Source organism: Borostomias antarcticus (assembly GCF_949987555.1).
Source record: "Borostomias antarcticus genome assembly, chromosome: 3".
Classification (NCBI taxonomy): Eukaryota; Metazoa; Chordata; class Actinopteri; order Stomiiformes; family Stomiidae; genus Borostomias; species Borostomias antarcticus.
Window position 1 is genome coordinate 6,431,473 of NC_140236.1, and position 13,448 is coordinate 6,444,920.

The following is a 13,448-nucleotide window of genomic DNA, read 5'->3' on the forward strand; positions in this document are numbered from 1 at the left end:
TACCCCCTGATGGAAGCGCCGCATGGCATTACAGAGAAGGGAGAAATTAAATACAATAAATAGATGCATATTTAACCGAAACAAAGCCAAACTAACAACTACACTGTTTCAAGGACCCCTGCATTCGTTGAAATAACCATGCAGAGAAGTTATTACCGTGTGCGTTTTTCTTCAAGGCCAATGAATTTTAATAGCTTCCCTGGGGGTCTGTGTGCATATGCGCTGGGCGGCGGAGTGATGCAACACTTCACATTCCCTGAATATGTTATTTATGTGAAATCCAGTTCAACAACACACCTGTGTCACTCTGTTTACACATGGTAGACGAAGCGAAACGGGAGCTGACTGGTGGTCGACGCGGAGCCTGGGAAAGAGTAATAGGTCCCTGCATGTTAAGGAGGGAACGAGGAAGTGGACACGCAGCAGACTCGTTCTCAGTCCGCTGCGCCGAGGCTGCTGGGGAGGATCGGTCGGGCCGTCGGGGCCGTGGCACAGGTGGTAGGGTTCTCGCTGGCAGCGGCCCAACGCCACGGGCTAAAACAAGCGTCTGACCACTCCCGCTGCTGTACTGTACGCTCTCGACAAACAGCTGAACGCGTCGCAGCCAAAGCACAACAACCCAAAACAGAAACTGTACCACGGGATCAGTTTCAGACCCTTGGATACAGTACAAACAGTGCATGCTAGTGCTCTTTTCTTCTATTTAGTTTGATTAGTTTTTACTGCTTCTGCTATTATTACCCTTTCTTCTATTTAAGCTTTAACATTTTAAGCTTTAAAAGTCCTTTAAAACCTTCATAGTCTTCCATTCCAGAGAACAACCCCAGAGTTTCTAGGCATTTTGGATTTACAGTAGGCTGTGGCCAAGAGTTTGTCTAACCTTGAGATCTGTAATCGAACCAATATCGTATTCTTTGACCCTTCGAGTCAGACCACAAACACAAAAGAGAGAGCCAAACATCCGGGCCTACGGCAAATTTAATCCGTTCATGTTGTTACGATGGAACGATAGTGTTTTAAATTCATTACGCGAGTCATTACTTCAGAGTAATTATTGCAACTCTGAGGGGGGGGGGGGGGGGGGGGTGGCACAGAACTCCCGCTGACGAATTCTCCTCAGGAGGCCGTTCCCATCGCTTTCCCTTTGACCGCGGGAGAGGAGAGCGCAAAAACACAGGAAGACCCCAGAACAATGCAGTGAATACAGGGTGGCCGTCCACCACAGAGCCTGCGCCACACATTAGGTCATCTGTTATGACAAGCCTTTATGCGCTCCGTTCCCCACAACGTAGACAATGACCCTTTTCACGCAGCCTTATTACGATTCCCTAGTTATGATTACTTCACTTTTATATTAAAGAAAAGAGAGAAAAAAAGGGAAACTTTGTATGATGAGGCCATTCTGAGTTTGGGAGTGACTCACTCCAGTCAGCGCTTTTCTCAACCCAGCATCCTGAGTTAGCGTAGCCTGAACTAACAAGGAGATAACGGACGAGGCAGCTTATGGATCATAAAGGCGATCTTATCTTTCCTGTGGCAACGTGAAATCATCCATGGATGAAAGGCCCTAAATAAATACAGCCACCCAAAAGGACGCATAAAAGCATTAGTCTATGTGCTACCGTGGTGTCTGAAAGAAATGGATGTCCTCCTTTAAGCATGAAATACAATTTCAAAACCAAATACATTGTGATAAAATGGAGTGGGGAAAAAAAAGCACTTCTGTGAAAAAAAAAGCTTGTGGTTGAGGCGCAGGCCTGGGTGGATGTGAGGGTCAGTGGGGTTGTCTGTCCGTCTGTCTGTGTGTCTGTCTGTCTGTCTGTCTGTCTGTCTAGCTAGAAACCACTGGGGAAAGGTGGCGTCCCAGGCCTAGGCCAGCTGCTGGAGCCATGAGTGCTTTCTATTTATACAGCAGCAGATGGCAGCTGGTGACCCGCATGCCGAAATCCTGTCGGTGACAGGAAGGACCGGGCAGATTTCAGCCTCCCCGACCTTTCCGCCGCGCTCCGCCGCTCTCTCCCGGCAAACACTTGACCGGCGCTTCCGTCTCGTCCCACGGACAGCGAGCTTGCAGGCCTCCGATTGGCCTCTGATATCAGCTGCTTGCGCAGACCGGCTGAGGCCCGGGCGACAGAGGCTATAGAGAGGCTTCTAGAAGCCACCAGACAGAACATGCCGAGCCAGCAAGGTTCTATTCACAAGCTCTATACAGGACCACAATAAAGGGCGGTACACTAGCCTTGCAGCTCAGGTATTGACAGGGATTGTGGAATTCACCAACTCACCACAATCAGATTGAAACACAATCAGTGTAAAAGAAAAGCTGACGTGGTGAGATATAGACCGACAGCCATACTGTATCACTTTCTCAACCACTAAAATTGCCTATGTATATATTTTGCTGATGTGAACTGTGAATTCTGGGCATGTAGGCCAACTTATACAGAGTGTATCTGCCATTCGCACCTTGGCATGACATTCAGGTGATGTTACAGGATCCGCGTGTAGGAAGTATCAGCTGCCTTCACAGCTCTGAGAGGCACACATTCCCACGGGGGAGGTCAAGCAGGATGTCCCGCCCCCCCCCTCCTCCTCTCCTGCAGGTGCCCCCTCAAAAGACAGAGCTCCCCCCAAGCTCTTCCTGAGTGTGGGCCTGGAGCACACTACTAACACCCTTACCGGGCTCAGGAGACTCTCTGCTATGCTCCGCCCTAAATACAACACTATTCAAATTCCCTGGAGTCAAGCCCTATATGAAGGCTTGTCCAGATCCACAAACATCACCAAAAGCTCTGATTTCTGACAAAGGTGTGACTGAAAGTGGAGGAACAGTGAAGGAAACATAGAACATATGTCTTTATTAGTAAATGAATCTAAACTGCTTATCTACTGTGTTTTATTAGCTAGCGGTGCTCAATCTGAACTGGATGAACTATGACAAGGGATAGGTGGTCGACTTACCAGCCAAGACATAGTGCACCTCTTCTAAAGCTAACACCGCTTTAAAATGAGCTGCTTGCTTGTCCTAGAAAGCTTTCCAGATATCAAGCCAACACGAGTTAAAACTGTCTATCAACGCTGTCCAAGGCTGAAGCAAGAGCTCTCATTCCAGATATGAATTTGGACAGGGGCCATTGGGGATATACAGTACTGTTGGATTTGCAGTAAATAGTAAATTATACTCTCCATGTTTACTGTAGTAAAAGCTTGACTGGAAACACATTGCTTAGTTTGGCGAAATCCTTTTACAGGATCAGGAAATTGACTTCATTTCAAAGCCATGATTATCTTTGTTACCACAGCCCACGCAGAAACACAAGAATGTATGGGAACGTCTGAACAATGAACATCCTTGTGGCTGTTGAATGGAGACAAATGCCAATGTGAGGTCTTATACGATAAAAGGCCTTAGGGTTCAGTTGTTTAAACACAATCCTTTGAGCCTTTACTCTGTATGCTCATATGGTATATCCCACAATGCATCCCAGTGGGTAGCAATACAGACCAGGTCTACATAGACACAAGGGAGATACAGTGTCTGGCATTCACTTCTCACAATAGACGTCCATTCTACGGAGGAGTGACCTGGTTTTCCTCAGCTAGCTAGCCCCCACGGGGGAAATATCAGTCTCAAGTGCTTTTACGTTATGTAAGCAAGATACAAAGAATGGTTTCCCACAGGACGAGATGAACGCTTGAATACGGGCTGAAATGTGAAAGTTCAAGGAACAGCGTCACTCTCTGCAACAGGAAACACAAACATGTCAGATGACTAATACCTCTATCTAGCATCTCTCCTTGTGACAGACGGAAATGGCAACCCCAGTGTGTGTGTGTGTGTGTGTGTGTGTGTGTGTGTGTGTGTGTGTGTGTGTGTGTGTGTGTGTGTCTGTGCGCCTGCAATCTCAATTAGCTGGAGGATATTAGCACAGCTGAGCAGCATGAGACGGCGCTATTTTGGACGGATGAGATTCCAGGGAGTGAGCTGGTGGGATGAGGATCTTCCACTTATTAATTAAGGATTCAGAATGAATATACTTCTCCCTCCCTCCCTTCTCTCCTTCCCTCCCTCCCTCCCTCCTTCCCTGTCTCTGTACTCTTCTCATGAATAATACAAGATGGCCGTGGTCCCCCCCGCTAGCCGGCCGTGCTCGGCCTGCAAAGTTCTCCAGCCAGCCTCCACATTCAAAGGAAGGAACAAGGTCTGGAATGAGAACCGTGCGCGTCTGAGCTCTGGGCAAAAAAGAAAACACATTGAGGTTTGAATGTGGGAAAGTCCTGCACCAGTCTAGTAACAGGCCAAAATCTGAAGGAACACAGTCGAGCGCCCCGACCTCGAAACAAACGCACCATTATCTGCCTTTGACTGCTGCTCGCATCATCAGAGATGGACACGGTGCCCGAGAGAACGGTGTGAACCGAGTCTGGTTAAAGACACACGTCGTCTTATCGTGTGTGTAGGACAAACAAACGCTGGGTTGATATCGAAATGCAAATAATTCCATGTAGTCTAGGCCTTAGATACCAGGGCTCAAATGACATCATCGCTTCCCTTGTCCTCCTAGCATGTGACAAACATCATATGACCAGAATGGCGAGATCACACGCAAGGAGGCGTGATGAGCAACATTGTCTCTCCTTCTTTTCCATACTGTAGACTATGACATCACATCCTTCCTCATCCTCCCAAGACAGTGGACAGACCGACCATTATCCCAGTACTGAGAGTGTGTGTCCAGATCATGAGTCCAGTACTGGGAGTGTGTGTCCAGATCATGAGCCCAGTACTGAGAGTGTGTGTCCAGATCATGAGCCCAGTACTGAGAGTGTGTGTCCAGATCATGAGCCCAGTACTGAGAGTGTGTGTCCAGATCATGAGCCCAGTACTGAGAGTGTGTGTCCAGATCATGAGCCCAGTACTGGGAGTGTGTGTCCAGATCATGAGCCCAGTACTGAGAGTGTGTGTCCAGATCATGAGCCCAGTACTGAGAGTGTGTGTCCAGATCATGAGCCCAGTACTGGGAGTGTGTGTCCAGATCATGAGTCCAGTACTGAGTGTGTGTGTCCAGATCATGAGCCCAGTACTGGGAGTGTGTGTCCAGATCATGAGCCCAGTACTGGGAGTGTGTGTCCAGATCATGAGCCCAGTACTGAGAGTGTGTGTCCAGATCATGAGTCCAGTACTGAGAGTGTGTCCAGATCATTATCCCAGTACTGAGAGTGTGTGTCCAGATCATGAGCCCAGTACTGAGAGTGTGTGTCCAGATCATGAGCCCAGTACTGAGAGTGTGTCCTGAACAGCTCAGCTTCTCTCACCGTGGCGTCTTCACCATCACGCCAGCTCAGATCGCGTTTGTTTTTTTGGGCAACTGCATCCCTTAGCCATGCGCTTCCTATTACTTAACTTACACATGCCTAGAAGAATAGAGAGAGAGAGACACACACACACACACACACACTTTCCCAGATTCCTCTCTCGAGCTTGAACTACATCCCCATCATCTGATTATAAGACGCCATGAAACAGATATGCGTCTTAGGGCTCGGCTTAATTTAATTTCACAGGACAAGTCTAGTACTGTACTGTACTCCTTGTTTTAGGCGGAGGGGGCAGGGGGAAGAAGAAGACGACGTGAACCCTGGCCTTCATCTCCAGTACGTAACATTAATAAACATAATGGATCTGTTTGATCTGGTGGCCAGCAGCCAATAGGCATGCATCTTACTAGGAGCAGCTACCAATAAACATTCCATCTCTTCCCAGAGTGGAGCAGGAGGCACAGCACAGAAAACAACAATAGCCAAGCCAAAGGTAAGGTCATGGAGGACATATCTATGTCTCTCTCTTCTCTCTCTCTCTCTCTCTTACTCATTTCTGAGCCTCTAGCGCGGTTACAAAAATCCTGTCGTTCCCGGCCCGTCGCCTGTGATGTCGCCGGCGCCGCACGCTCTCCTGCACGTGACTGGCGCTTGTTCGCCACTTTCACCGTCCCTGTCACCACTGCTGCACCTGCCCCTCCCCCACTTCAACTATCTTCCTCTCTCACACACACACACACACGTGCACACACACACACAGACTCAATTACAGAAGGGAAACTGAAAGCAAGCTAAAAATACTGAGATGCACAAAAAATGCCACAAACCTGTTAATGGAAAATAACCTCTAGAAGGTGAAGTTCTGTTTCTCCGTCCGCCTAGAGAGTGACATTATAGTGCAGTGTAATAAAGACATTAATTCATAATGCCTTTCCAATAGGTGTGTCAGCTAACATCGCATAAGCAGAATTATATCTGGAATATTCATTACTGTATGTACCTAGATTAAAGACTCGGTCAGAGAAGAGATGTTTATTGGATGATTCTTGGGCATAATCTCAGTTGGGATTACATTTATCTAGTTTACACGTCTGTGATTTAAAATAGTTGTTTGCTTGTTTCGTTAAGTGCTGGTTGGTCATGGCCATTCAAAGCAGAGACATCTGGTAGTGGAGTACAATGAACTTTTCTTTTTCTTTTTATTGAGATAATGTACATGGTTTTCCAATTAAGGGGAATTCTGGTATGACCTTTTATGTTTCTTGCACTTTGTCTTGATGCTTTTAATGTCTCATGAAAAGCACTTTGAATTGCCTTGTTGCTGAAATGTGCTAAACAAATAAACTTGCCTATGAAACAACTTCATTTTATTAGTTTGTTACATTTTATCAAGGTCAAAGGTGATTCCTTTTTTTAACGGTATATTGTAATTTTTATATTGCACAGTATTTTGTGCACACTGTGTTTTGTATTTGCACTGTTTTTTGTACTGAATTTGCACTGTCATGTCTTTGCACTGTCCTGTCCTGAACCCTGACCTATGTCGTCTACAACAGCGTATGCCTTAACCCTAGTCAAATTCCTAGTATGTATGTACCAGACACATGGCCAGTAAAACGGACCTTGAATCTTGAGTGGTTGGTGGAATTGGTCAAATGAGCAAAGGTCAGGTTACAGTCTCCACATGACTCCAGGCCGCTCTCGAGGTCACAACCTGAGAAGGGGGAGGCAAGTCCCCTGACCGGAGAGTGTGAAAACCACAACTGGTCAGTCCGCCAGAGCGCTGAACCAGCGTCTGACTGAGAGGAGCTGTTTATCCTTTTACCCTTCTGACCTCCCCGTCTAAGCGAGAGAAACCACGTCGTTATTACTGGCATGCACCGCCATGCTCCGCTTGCATGTACAGTATGCCCCCTCTCAAAGCGTACTGCTAACTGAAACCGCATCAGTGACGAAGCTTTCAAAAACTTTGAAGGGTCTTTTTTTCTCTGCCAGCTTTCTGACGACCATTCGATGAACGGACAAACCTAAACAAACCAGCCATTTCATTATGCGAATGAGAATCGCAAGAGCAGGAGAGAGAGAGTGTTGATGTGACGTGTCAACAAGTGGGTGAATGGCATGGCATGCCATCATCTCTATAATGGCTTCCTGGAGATATCACAAGATGCTGATCGAAACTGGCAGGCCTGATTGCTAGGCAGTCGTGACGCAATATCCAGCCCTCAGCAAATTCCTGCAAGACACAGCTCCAGGAAATGCTGGTCACCAAAACATAAAAACCTGAAACTTGTGCCCTAAGGCAAATTATAGCCTATCCTTACCCACAGACACCGAGATGAAACCTAAAGACACAGAAACCAAACGTTCTAATCTACTAATTTCTTTACTTGTAATTAGTAGCATAATATATTCCTGATAAAATAAAAAGAATGAATGAATGAATGAATGAATGAATGAATGAATGAATGAATGAATGAATGAATGAATGAATGAATGAATGAATGAATGAATCAAATTCACCACACAAACTATGTCCTCACCATCCCAAAGTAACATCTCAACAGCACATTCCCTGCTTGACCCTGGTACAGCCTGAACCAAGAACAGGCCTGTCTGTCTGCCTGTCTGTCGGCCTTCTTGATCTCATTAGGAGGCAAGTCTGGAATGTGTGTCTGCTCTCCAGCTAGTGTGAGTGTGTGTGTCAGTCACCCCCCAACACAATGACGAAGTAGGATCAAGCTGGCGAGGAATGTAACACCCTGTGTGTGTCTGTGTGTGTGTCTGTCTGTGTGTGTGTGTGTGTGTGTGTCTGTGTGTGTGTGCACCTGCGAGGGTCAGAGGGATTATGATGACGGGCTTGGTGACATCAGGCGAGCTGCCGGATTACTGGGCCTAATCAGGTCAATCGCCTCAATGGTGAGATGACCTTCCCTTCATCAAGACTGGTGCACAATTTCACCCGGGCTTTTCATGTCCCCCTCCTCTATCAGCAGAGATAGCTTGACTGACGTCTGTTATCCTTTTAAGGCCTTTTGGTCCCACTCGTTGTGGAGCCTGGTCAATCCCTGACGTTTATGTGAAAGTTAACGTCCGCTCAGCAGACTCTCGACGGAGACTTGCGGCGTGCCGTAACGCTATCGTGGTACACAAATCTACCGCCGCACACTCGTGTGCGTGGAGGCGTGACTGACCACTCCGCCACGACAACTCCGCTGCTCGCGATCGCAGTATCTCAGTAGATACCATCAACGCTGGAACAGACGGATTGAGAGGCAGAGCACCGGAAAACGTGAATCCAATCCAGTCGGGCGCGAGTTACAAGGGGTTTGTTCCGTCTCAATCGGCCTAGCGTGCTAGCGTAGCGTGCTAGCGTAGCGTGCTAGCGTAGCGAGGTACGGCTGCTCGGCCGCAGTGATCGGCCATGCCTCGTTCACACACACACACACACACGAGCGTTCTCCCGGCTGGGGTGAGAGGGGGTACAGTACATAACGCGCGGGTTACGTAACGACGCAGAGCGCCAAGCGCGTGCGTCGGCGTGCGCCGAGCACTTCAGAGCCCTAATGAAGGGCGGGCTTTGATCTCGGGGCGATTCGTCCACACGTCCGGCGTACCGAGCGGCGAGCGGACGACGCAGCCCATCGCGTCGCTTCGCACTAATTGCATTGCCTCTGGTATGTCTGAGGGGGCCTCCCCTGAAAGAGGCCATACTTACTTAGTTCCACCCTGCTAGCTGAGGCCTTGAATTGATTCCCCGAGCGCCGTTTCATCCATTTAACGCCCCAACGCTCCCTATCGTCCCTGCTCTAAAGCTAGGGAGGAGTGAGGTCATATCCTGCCCATGCCCCTTTGCTCATTCATGCCATGCACCCCCCCCCCCCACACACACACACACACACACACACACACACACACACACACACAGACAAATATCCTGCCCTTGAGCAAATGACAACAATAAGGGGAGTGCCACAATCAGAACAGCTGTTCGAAGCAAGCTGACAATGCACCTTCTTCAGACTCCTGCCCATGCCCCTTTGCTCATTCATGCCATGCACCACCCCACCCCTCCCACACACACACACACACACACACACACACACACACACACACACACACACACACACACACGCGCACACGCGCACACCGACAAATATCCTGCCCTTGAGCGAATGACAACAATAAGGAGAGTGCCACGGTCAGAACAGCTGTTCGAAGCAAGCTGACAAGGCACCTTCTTCACAGACTACCCAAATCAACCAGACAGCTTTGTCCAGGCTCCGCCCCCCACCACGGGTCATTTGACATCACTGCCAAATCTGAGGAAATATAGGGTACTCAAGGGCAAGGCTTTACTATGTCAAAAGGGCCCACAATAACAGTGTTTTCAGAGCAGACAGGTTTCAACAAACGGAAGGGTTTTATTTGACGGGCCGTTCCGGAGCGTCAATCCGTCTTGTCAAAACAAACCCGGCTCTGTCCTCCCTACGGTTCCATGTGGTTCCAAGCAGGATGTTTGATTTAGGAGATCTGTGAAGTCCAGAGGACGCGATAACCCAAACGAAATGACACCTTAACCATCTAAAGTGAACTTCCGAGAATGAGAGCACAACGTGATCCCACAGCACAATGGGACAGCAGGGAAGCCAGCTCAGGTTGTTCTGTATGAAAACCCTTTTCAAAGCAGCATGTCATTTCCCGTCAACCTCATAGCACAAAGCTTGATGGACACGTTTCAGGCTGTAAACAGTAACTGAAAATTACACTTGCAAGTCGTGACATAAAATAACACTGTTATATAACACTTGACATAAAATAACACTGTTATATACTGTATACAGTGTTTTGACTATAAATAGTAGGAGCATTAAAACCTGGCCAACTGGGTGACATACATAAAGGTCATTATTATAAGGTTATTTCTTATGTAGGGACTATATGTGTATGTGTGTGTGTGTGTGTGTGTGCGTTTGTCTGTGTGTGTGTTTGTCTGTGTGTGTGCATGTGTGCGTGCCTGCCATAGGCTACAATCTCTCAGCATCCTAATAAGAAAGAATTCTCAGCATGCCATCTGCAACAGAGTCCTGATCAAGGGAACGTGGGCCAACTGCCAGGTTCTCATTCTGCTCTGCAATCTGCCCCTGTGAAAGGAGAGTAGGCTCTACTGCCCTTCTACTGCCTCTCTCACTAACCCCCAGAGCACTGCCCTTCTACTGCTGTGTTCCCTGCCTCTCTCACTAACCCCCACAACACTGCCCTTCTACTGCCTCTCTCACTAACCCCCACCACACTGCCCTTCTACTGCCTCTCTCACTAACCCCCAGAGCACTGCCCTTCTACTGCCTCTCTCACTAACCCCCACCACACTGCCCTTCTACTGCCTCTCTCACTAACCCCCACCACACTGCCCTTCTACTGCCTCTCTCACTAACCCCCACAACACTGCCCTTCTACTGCCTCTCTCACTAACCCCCACCACACTGCCCTTCTACTGCCTCTCTCACTAACCCCCACCACACTGCCCTTCTACTGCCTCTCTCACTAACCCCCACCACACTGCCCTTCTACTGCCTCTCTCACTAACCCCCACCACACTGCCCTTCTACTGCCTCTCTCACTAACCCCCACAACACTGCCCTTCTACTGCCTCTCTCACTAACCCCCACAACACTGCCCTTCTACTGCCTCTCTCACTAACCCCCACAACACTGCCCTTCTACTGCCTCTCTCACTAACCCCCACCACACTGCCCTTCTACTGCCTCTCTCACTAACCCCCACCACACTGCCCTTCTACTGCTGTGTCCCCCGCCTCTCTCACTAACACCCAGAGCACTGCCCCTTCTACTGCAGCTTCTCCTTTTTTCTCTCTCTCTCTCTCTCACTAACCCCCAGAGCACTGCCCCTTCTACTGCAGCTTCTCCTCTCTCTGTCTCTCTATCTCTCTCTCTCTCTCTCTCTCTCTCACTAACCCTCAGAGCACTGCCTATTCTACTGCAGCTTCCCCCCTCTCTCTCTCTCTCTCTCTCTCTCTCTCACTAACCCCCAAAACACTGCATATTCTACTGCAGTACTGCTACAAACTACAAATCACCTCAGGCACCTCCAAGTGTCGTTGGCAGTCTAAAAATCACTGAGACGCAAGTCAAAAAGACAAAAAAATCTACACAAAGCTTTCATTAGTGTACATTTAAGACATAAATGACAGACGAAGGTGGCAGTTTAGTTTTTCGCCAACTGGAGGATGTTCACAGTGGTAAGGAGCTGATAATGCTTGGGATACCACAAACAGCCAAGGGCAAATAGAGAGCCTGTTCGTGGAACAGGTTTCCAAAATAGTCTCATTAGCAAGGTGTTTGACATTTAACTTTAGCATAATGACAGCTGATGTTACCCTGACTCGAGCGCGGGGACATTCATCTGAGGGTTTTGATGTGATGTTCAACAGCAGCTTTGTGGAAAACTAGCCTTTTAAAACCACCTGGTGACTCATGGTCACAGGTGGAGAAGGTGAATCACTGGCTGTCTCTAGACAATATCTAGGCCTTGACACGCACACTGGCATTCACCGGTCTTTAGCGTCTTCGCTAAGTCCAGTCAGTTACTTCAGACGAACCTGTCACTGACATCAAACCACTTCAATGACTGAAATAGAACCTAATAACCAGCTACGTTTCCAACAGCAGCGTAGTTGACATCGTTCATTCTCAATGCCATTAAACACATTCTCGAAGCTTTAAGCTGAATATGAATTGAGACTGTCCATATAACATCCATCTTAATCATTGATTCCCATTATATGTTGCTCGATGAAGATTTACATTGGCTGACGCAGCACCTGAATACCAATTAAGGTCATTTTGTTTATTTGAAGTACATTCTGTCTACCTCTGCTTCCAATGCAGCAAAGCTGAATGTTAAATGATGGGATTGGTCGGAGTCCAATTCCATTTTGAAAACATCCTTGTGCTTTTTTGACAACCATTCAACCGACCATAGTTTAGCACATTTCCTGTTCCTGAGCAAAATGATTTCAATCCCACCTTAACAAAAAAATAAACACAAAGGCCTGTGAGCAGAACGTGTTTTCTGATGAATGATCATCAAACTCGTGACTGGTGATGACATAATAACCATACGCAACAGTGACATAAACACAGCCGACCTTCTATAAAATGCTGTCTCACTGAGGGAACGTGAGACAAAGCTCTGGTAAAATGGAGGAGGGGAGCCCATGGAGCAGGCAGGGCCAGTGACCTCCACGTCTCCAGCATGGACTAACTCAACTCTTTCAGAAAGGGAGGAATTCATTCAGGGCGCGTTTTATCCCTGTAACAGGCTGTTGTTGGTCTCCAGCCACGGTCCAATCACTCTGCTCAGTCGACTGTTCTTAACAGTAGCCCTTCAGGGGGGGGAGCATGTTGGGAGCACATGTGATAAGCCAGAGTTCATATTGTGGAAGAGGATGAACAACATGGAGCATGAAATGTCTTTCCTGTGTGTGTGTGTGTGTGTGTGTGTGTGTGTGTGTGTGTGTGTGTGTGTGTGTGTGTGTGTGTGTGTTTACTTACTGGTGGAGTTGCCTTGCATCTGAATGATGCATTTTGAATCCTTGCCGATCTCCCTAGAGTTAAAGGGCCGAACTCGGACCGCGACTTTCACAGAGGCCCCGGACATTTTTGAGGTTGAGGACTTTCTCCCAGTAGGATTCCAAAATGTTCCCTCCTGAGAAGCGACAAAACACCACCATTATTTTTAATACCACAACCAAAGTTATGACACATACAGTATTGTAATACATGCATGGCATGTAGGCAAAGGAGACCTGTCACGTGTCTCAAAATAAGACCAGTAAAATATAAAAGAAAGAAATATATATTCTATTGCAAAGGTTGCAGACTTTCTAGCATAGCCTACTGCACTGAATTGCAAGTAGTGTTGCTATCCCATTCCCTACTGTTTAATAAACTAGACTACTGTGTTTGCTAGGCCTGCACAAACATGGTGACTCTCCATACCGGTTTTCACACTGAATAAACATAACGTTATAACCTCGTCGACGATATAATGCCCCACTTACAGTCAACTACAGACAGAAATCCTAACTGATTTATAGGCCATTCCATA

General features: G+C 47.7%; 1 protein-coding gene across 2 annotated transcripts in view; it reads right to left on the bottom strand.

The window, feature by feature from the left end:
- Window positions 1-12,998, bottom strand: part of kif1b (kinesin family member 1B) — a gene marked incomplete at both ends in the record, with an annotated part of 58,167 nt that extends 45,169 nt beyond the window's left edge. For both annotated transcript variants that reach the window (XM_084435916.1, XM_084435917.1), the window contains one exon: window positions 12,893-12,998. In XM_084435916.1, coding sequence (XP_084292042.1) covers window positions 12,893-12,998 — 106 coding nt within the window. The remainder of the gene's footprint in view (window positions 1-12,892) is intronic.
- Between the last annotated feature and the right edge of the window lie 450 nt (window positions 12,999-13,448).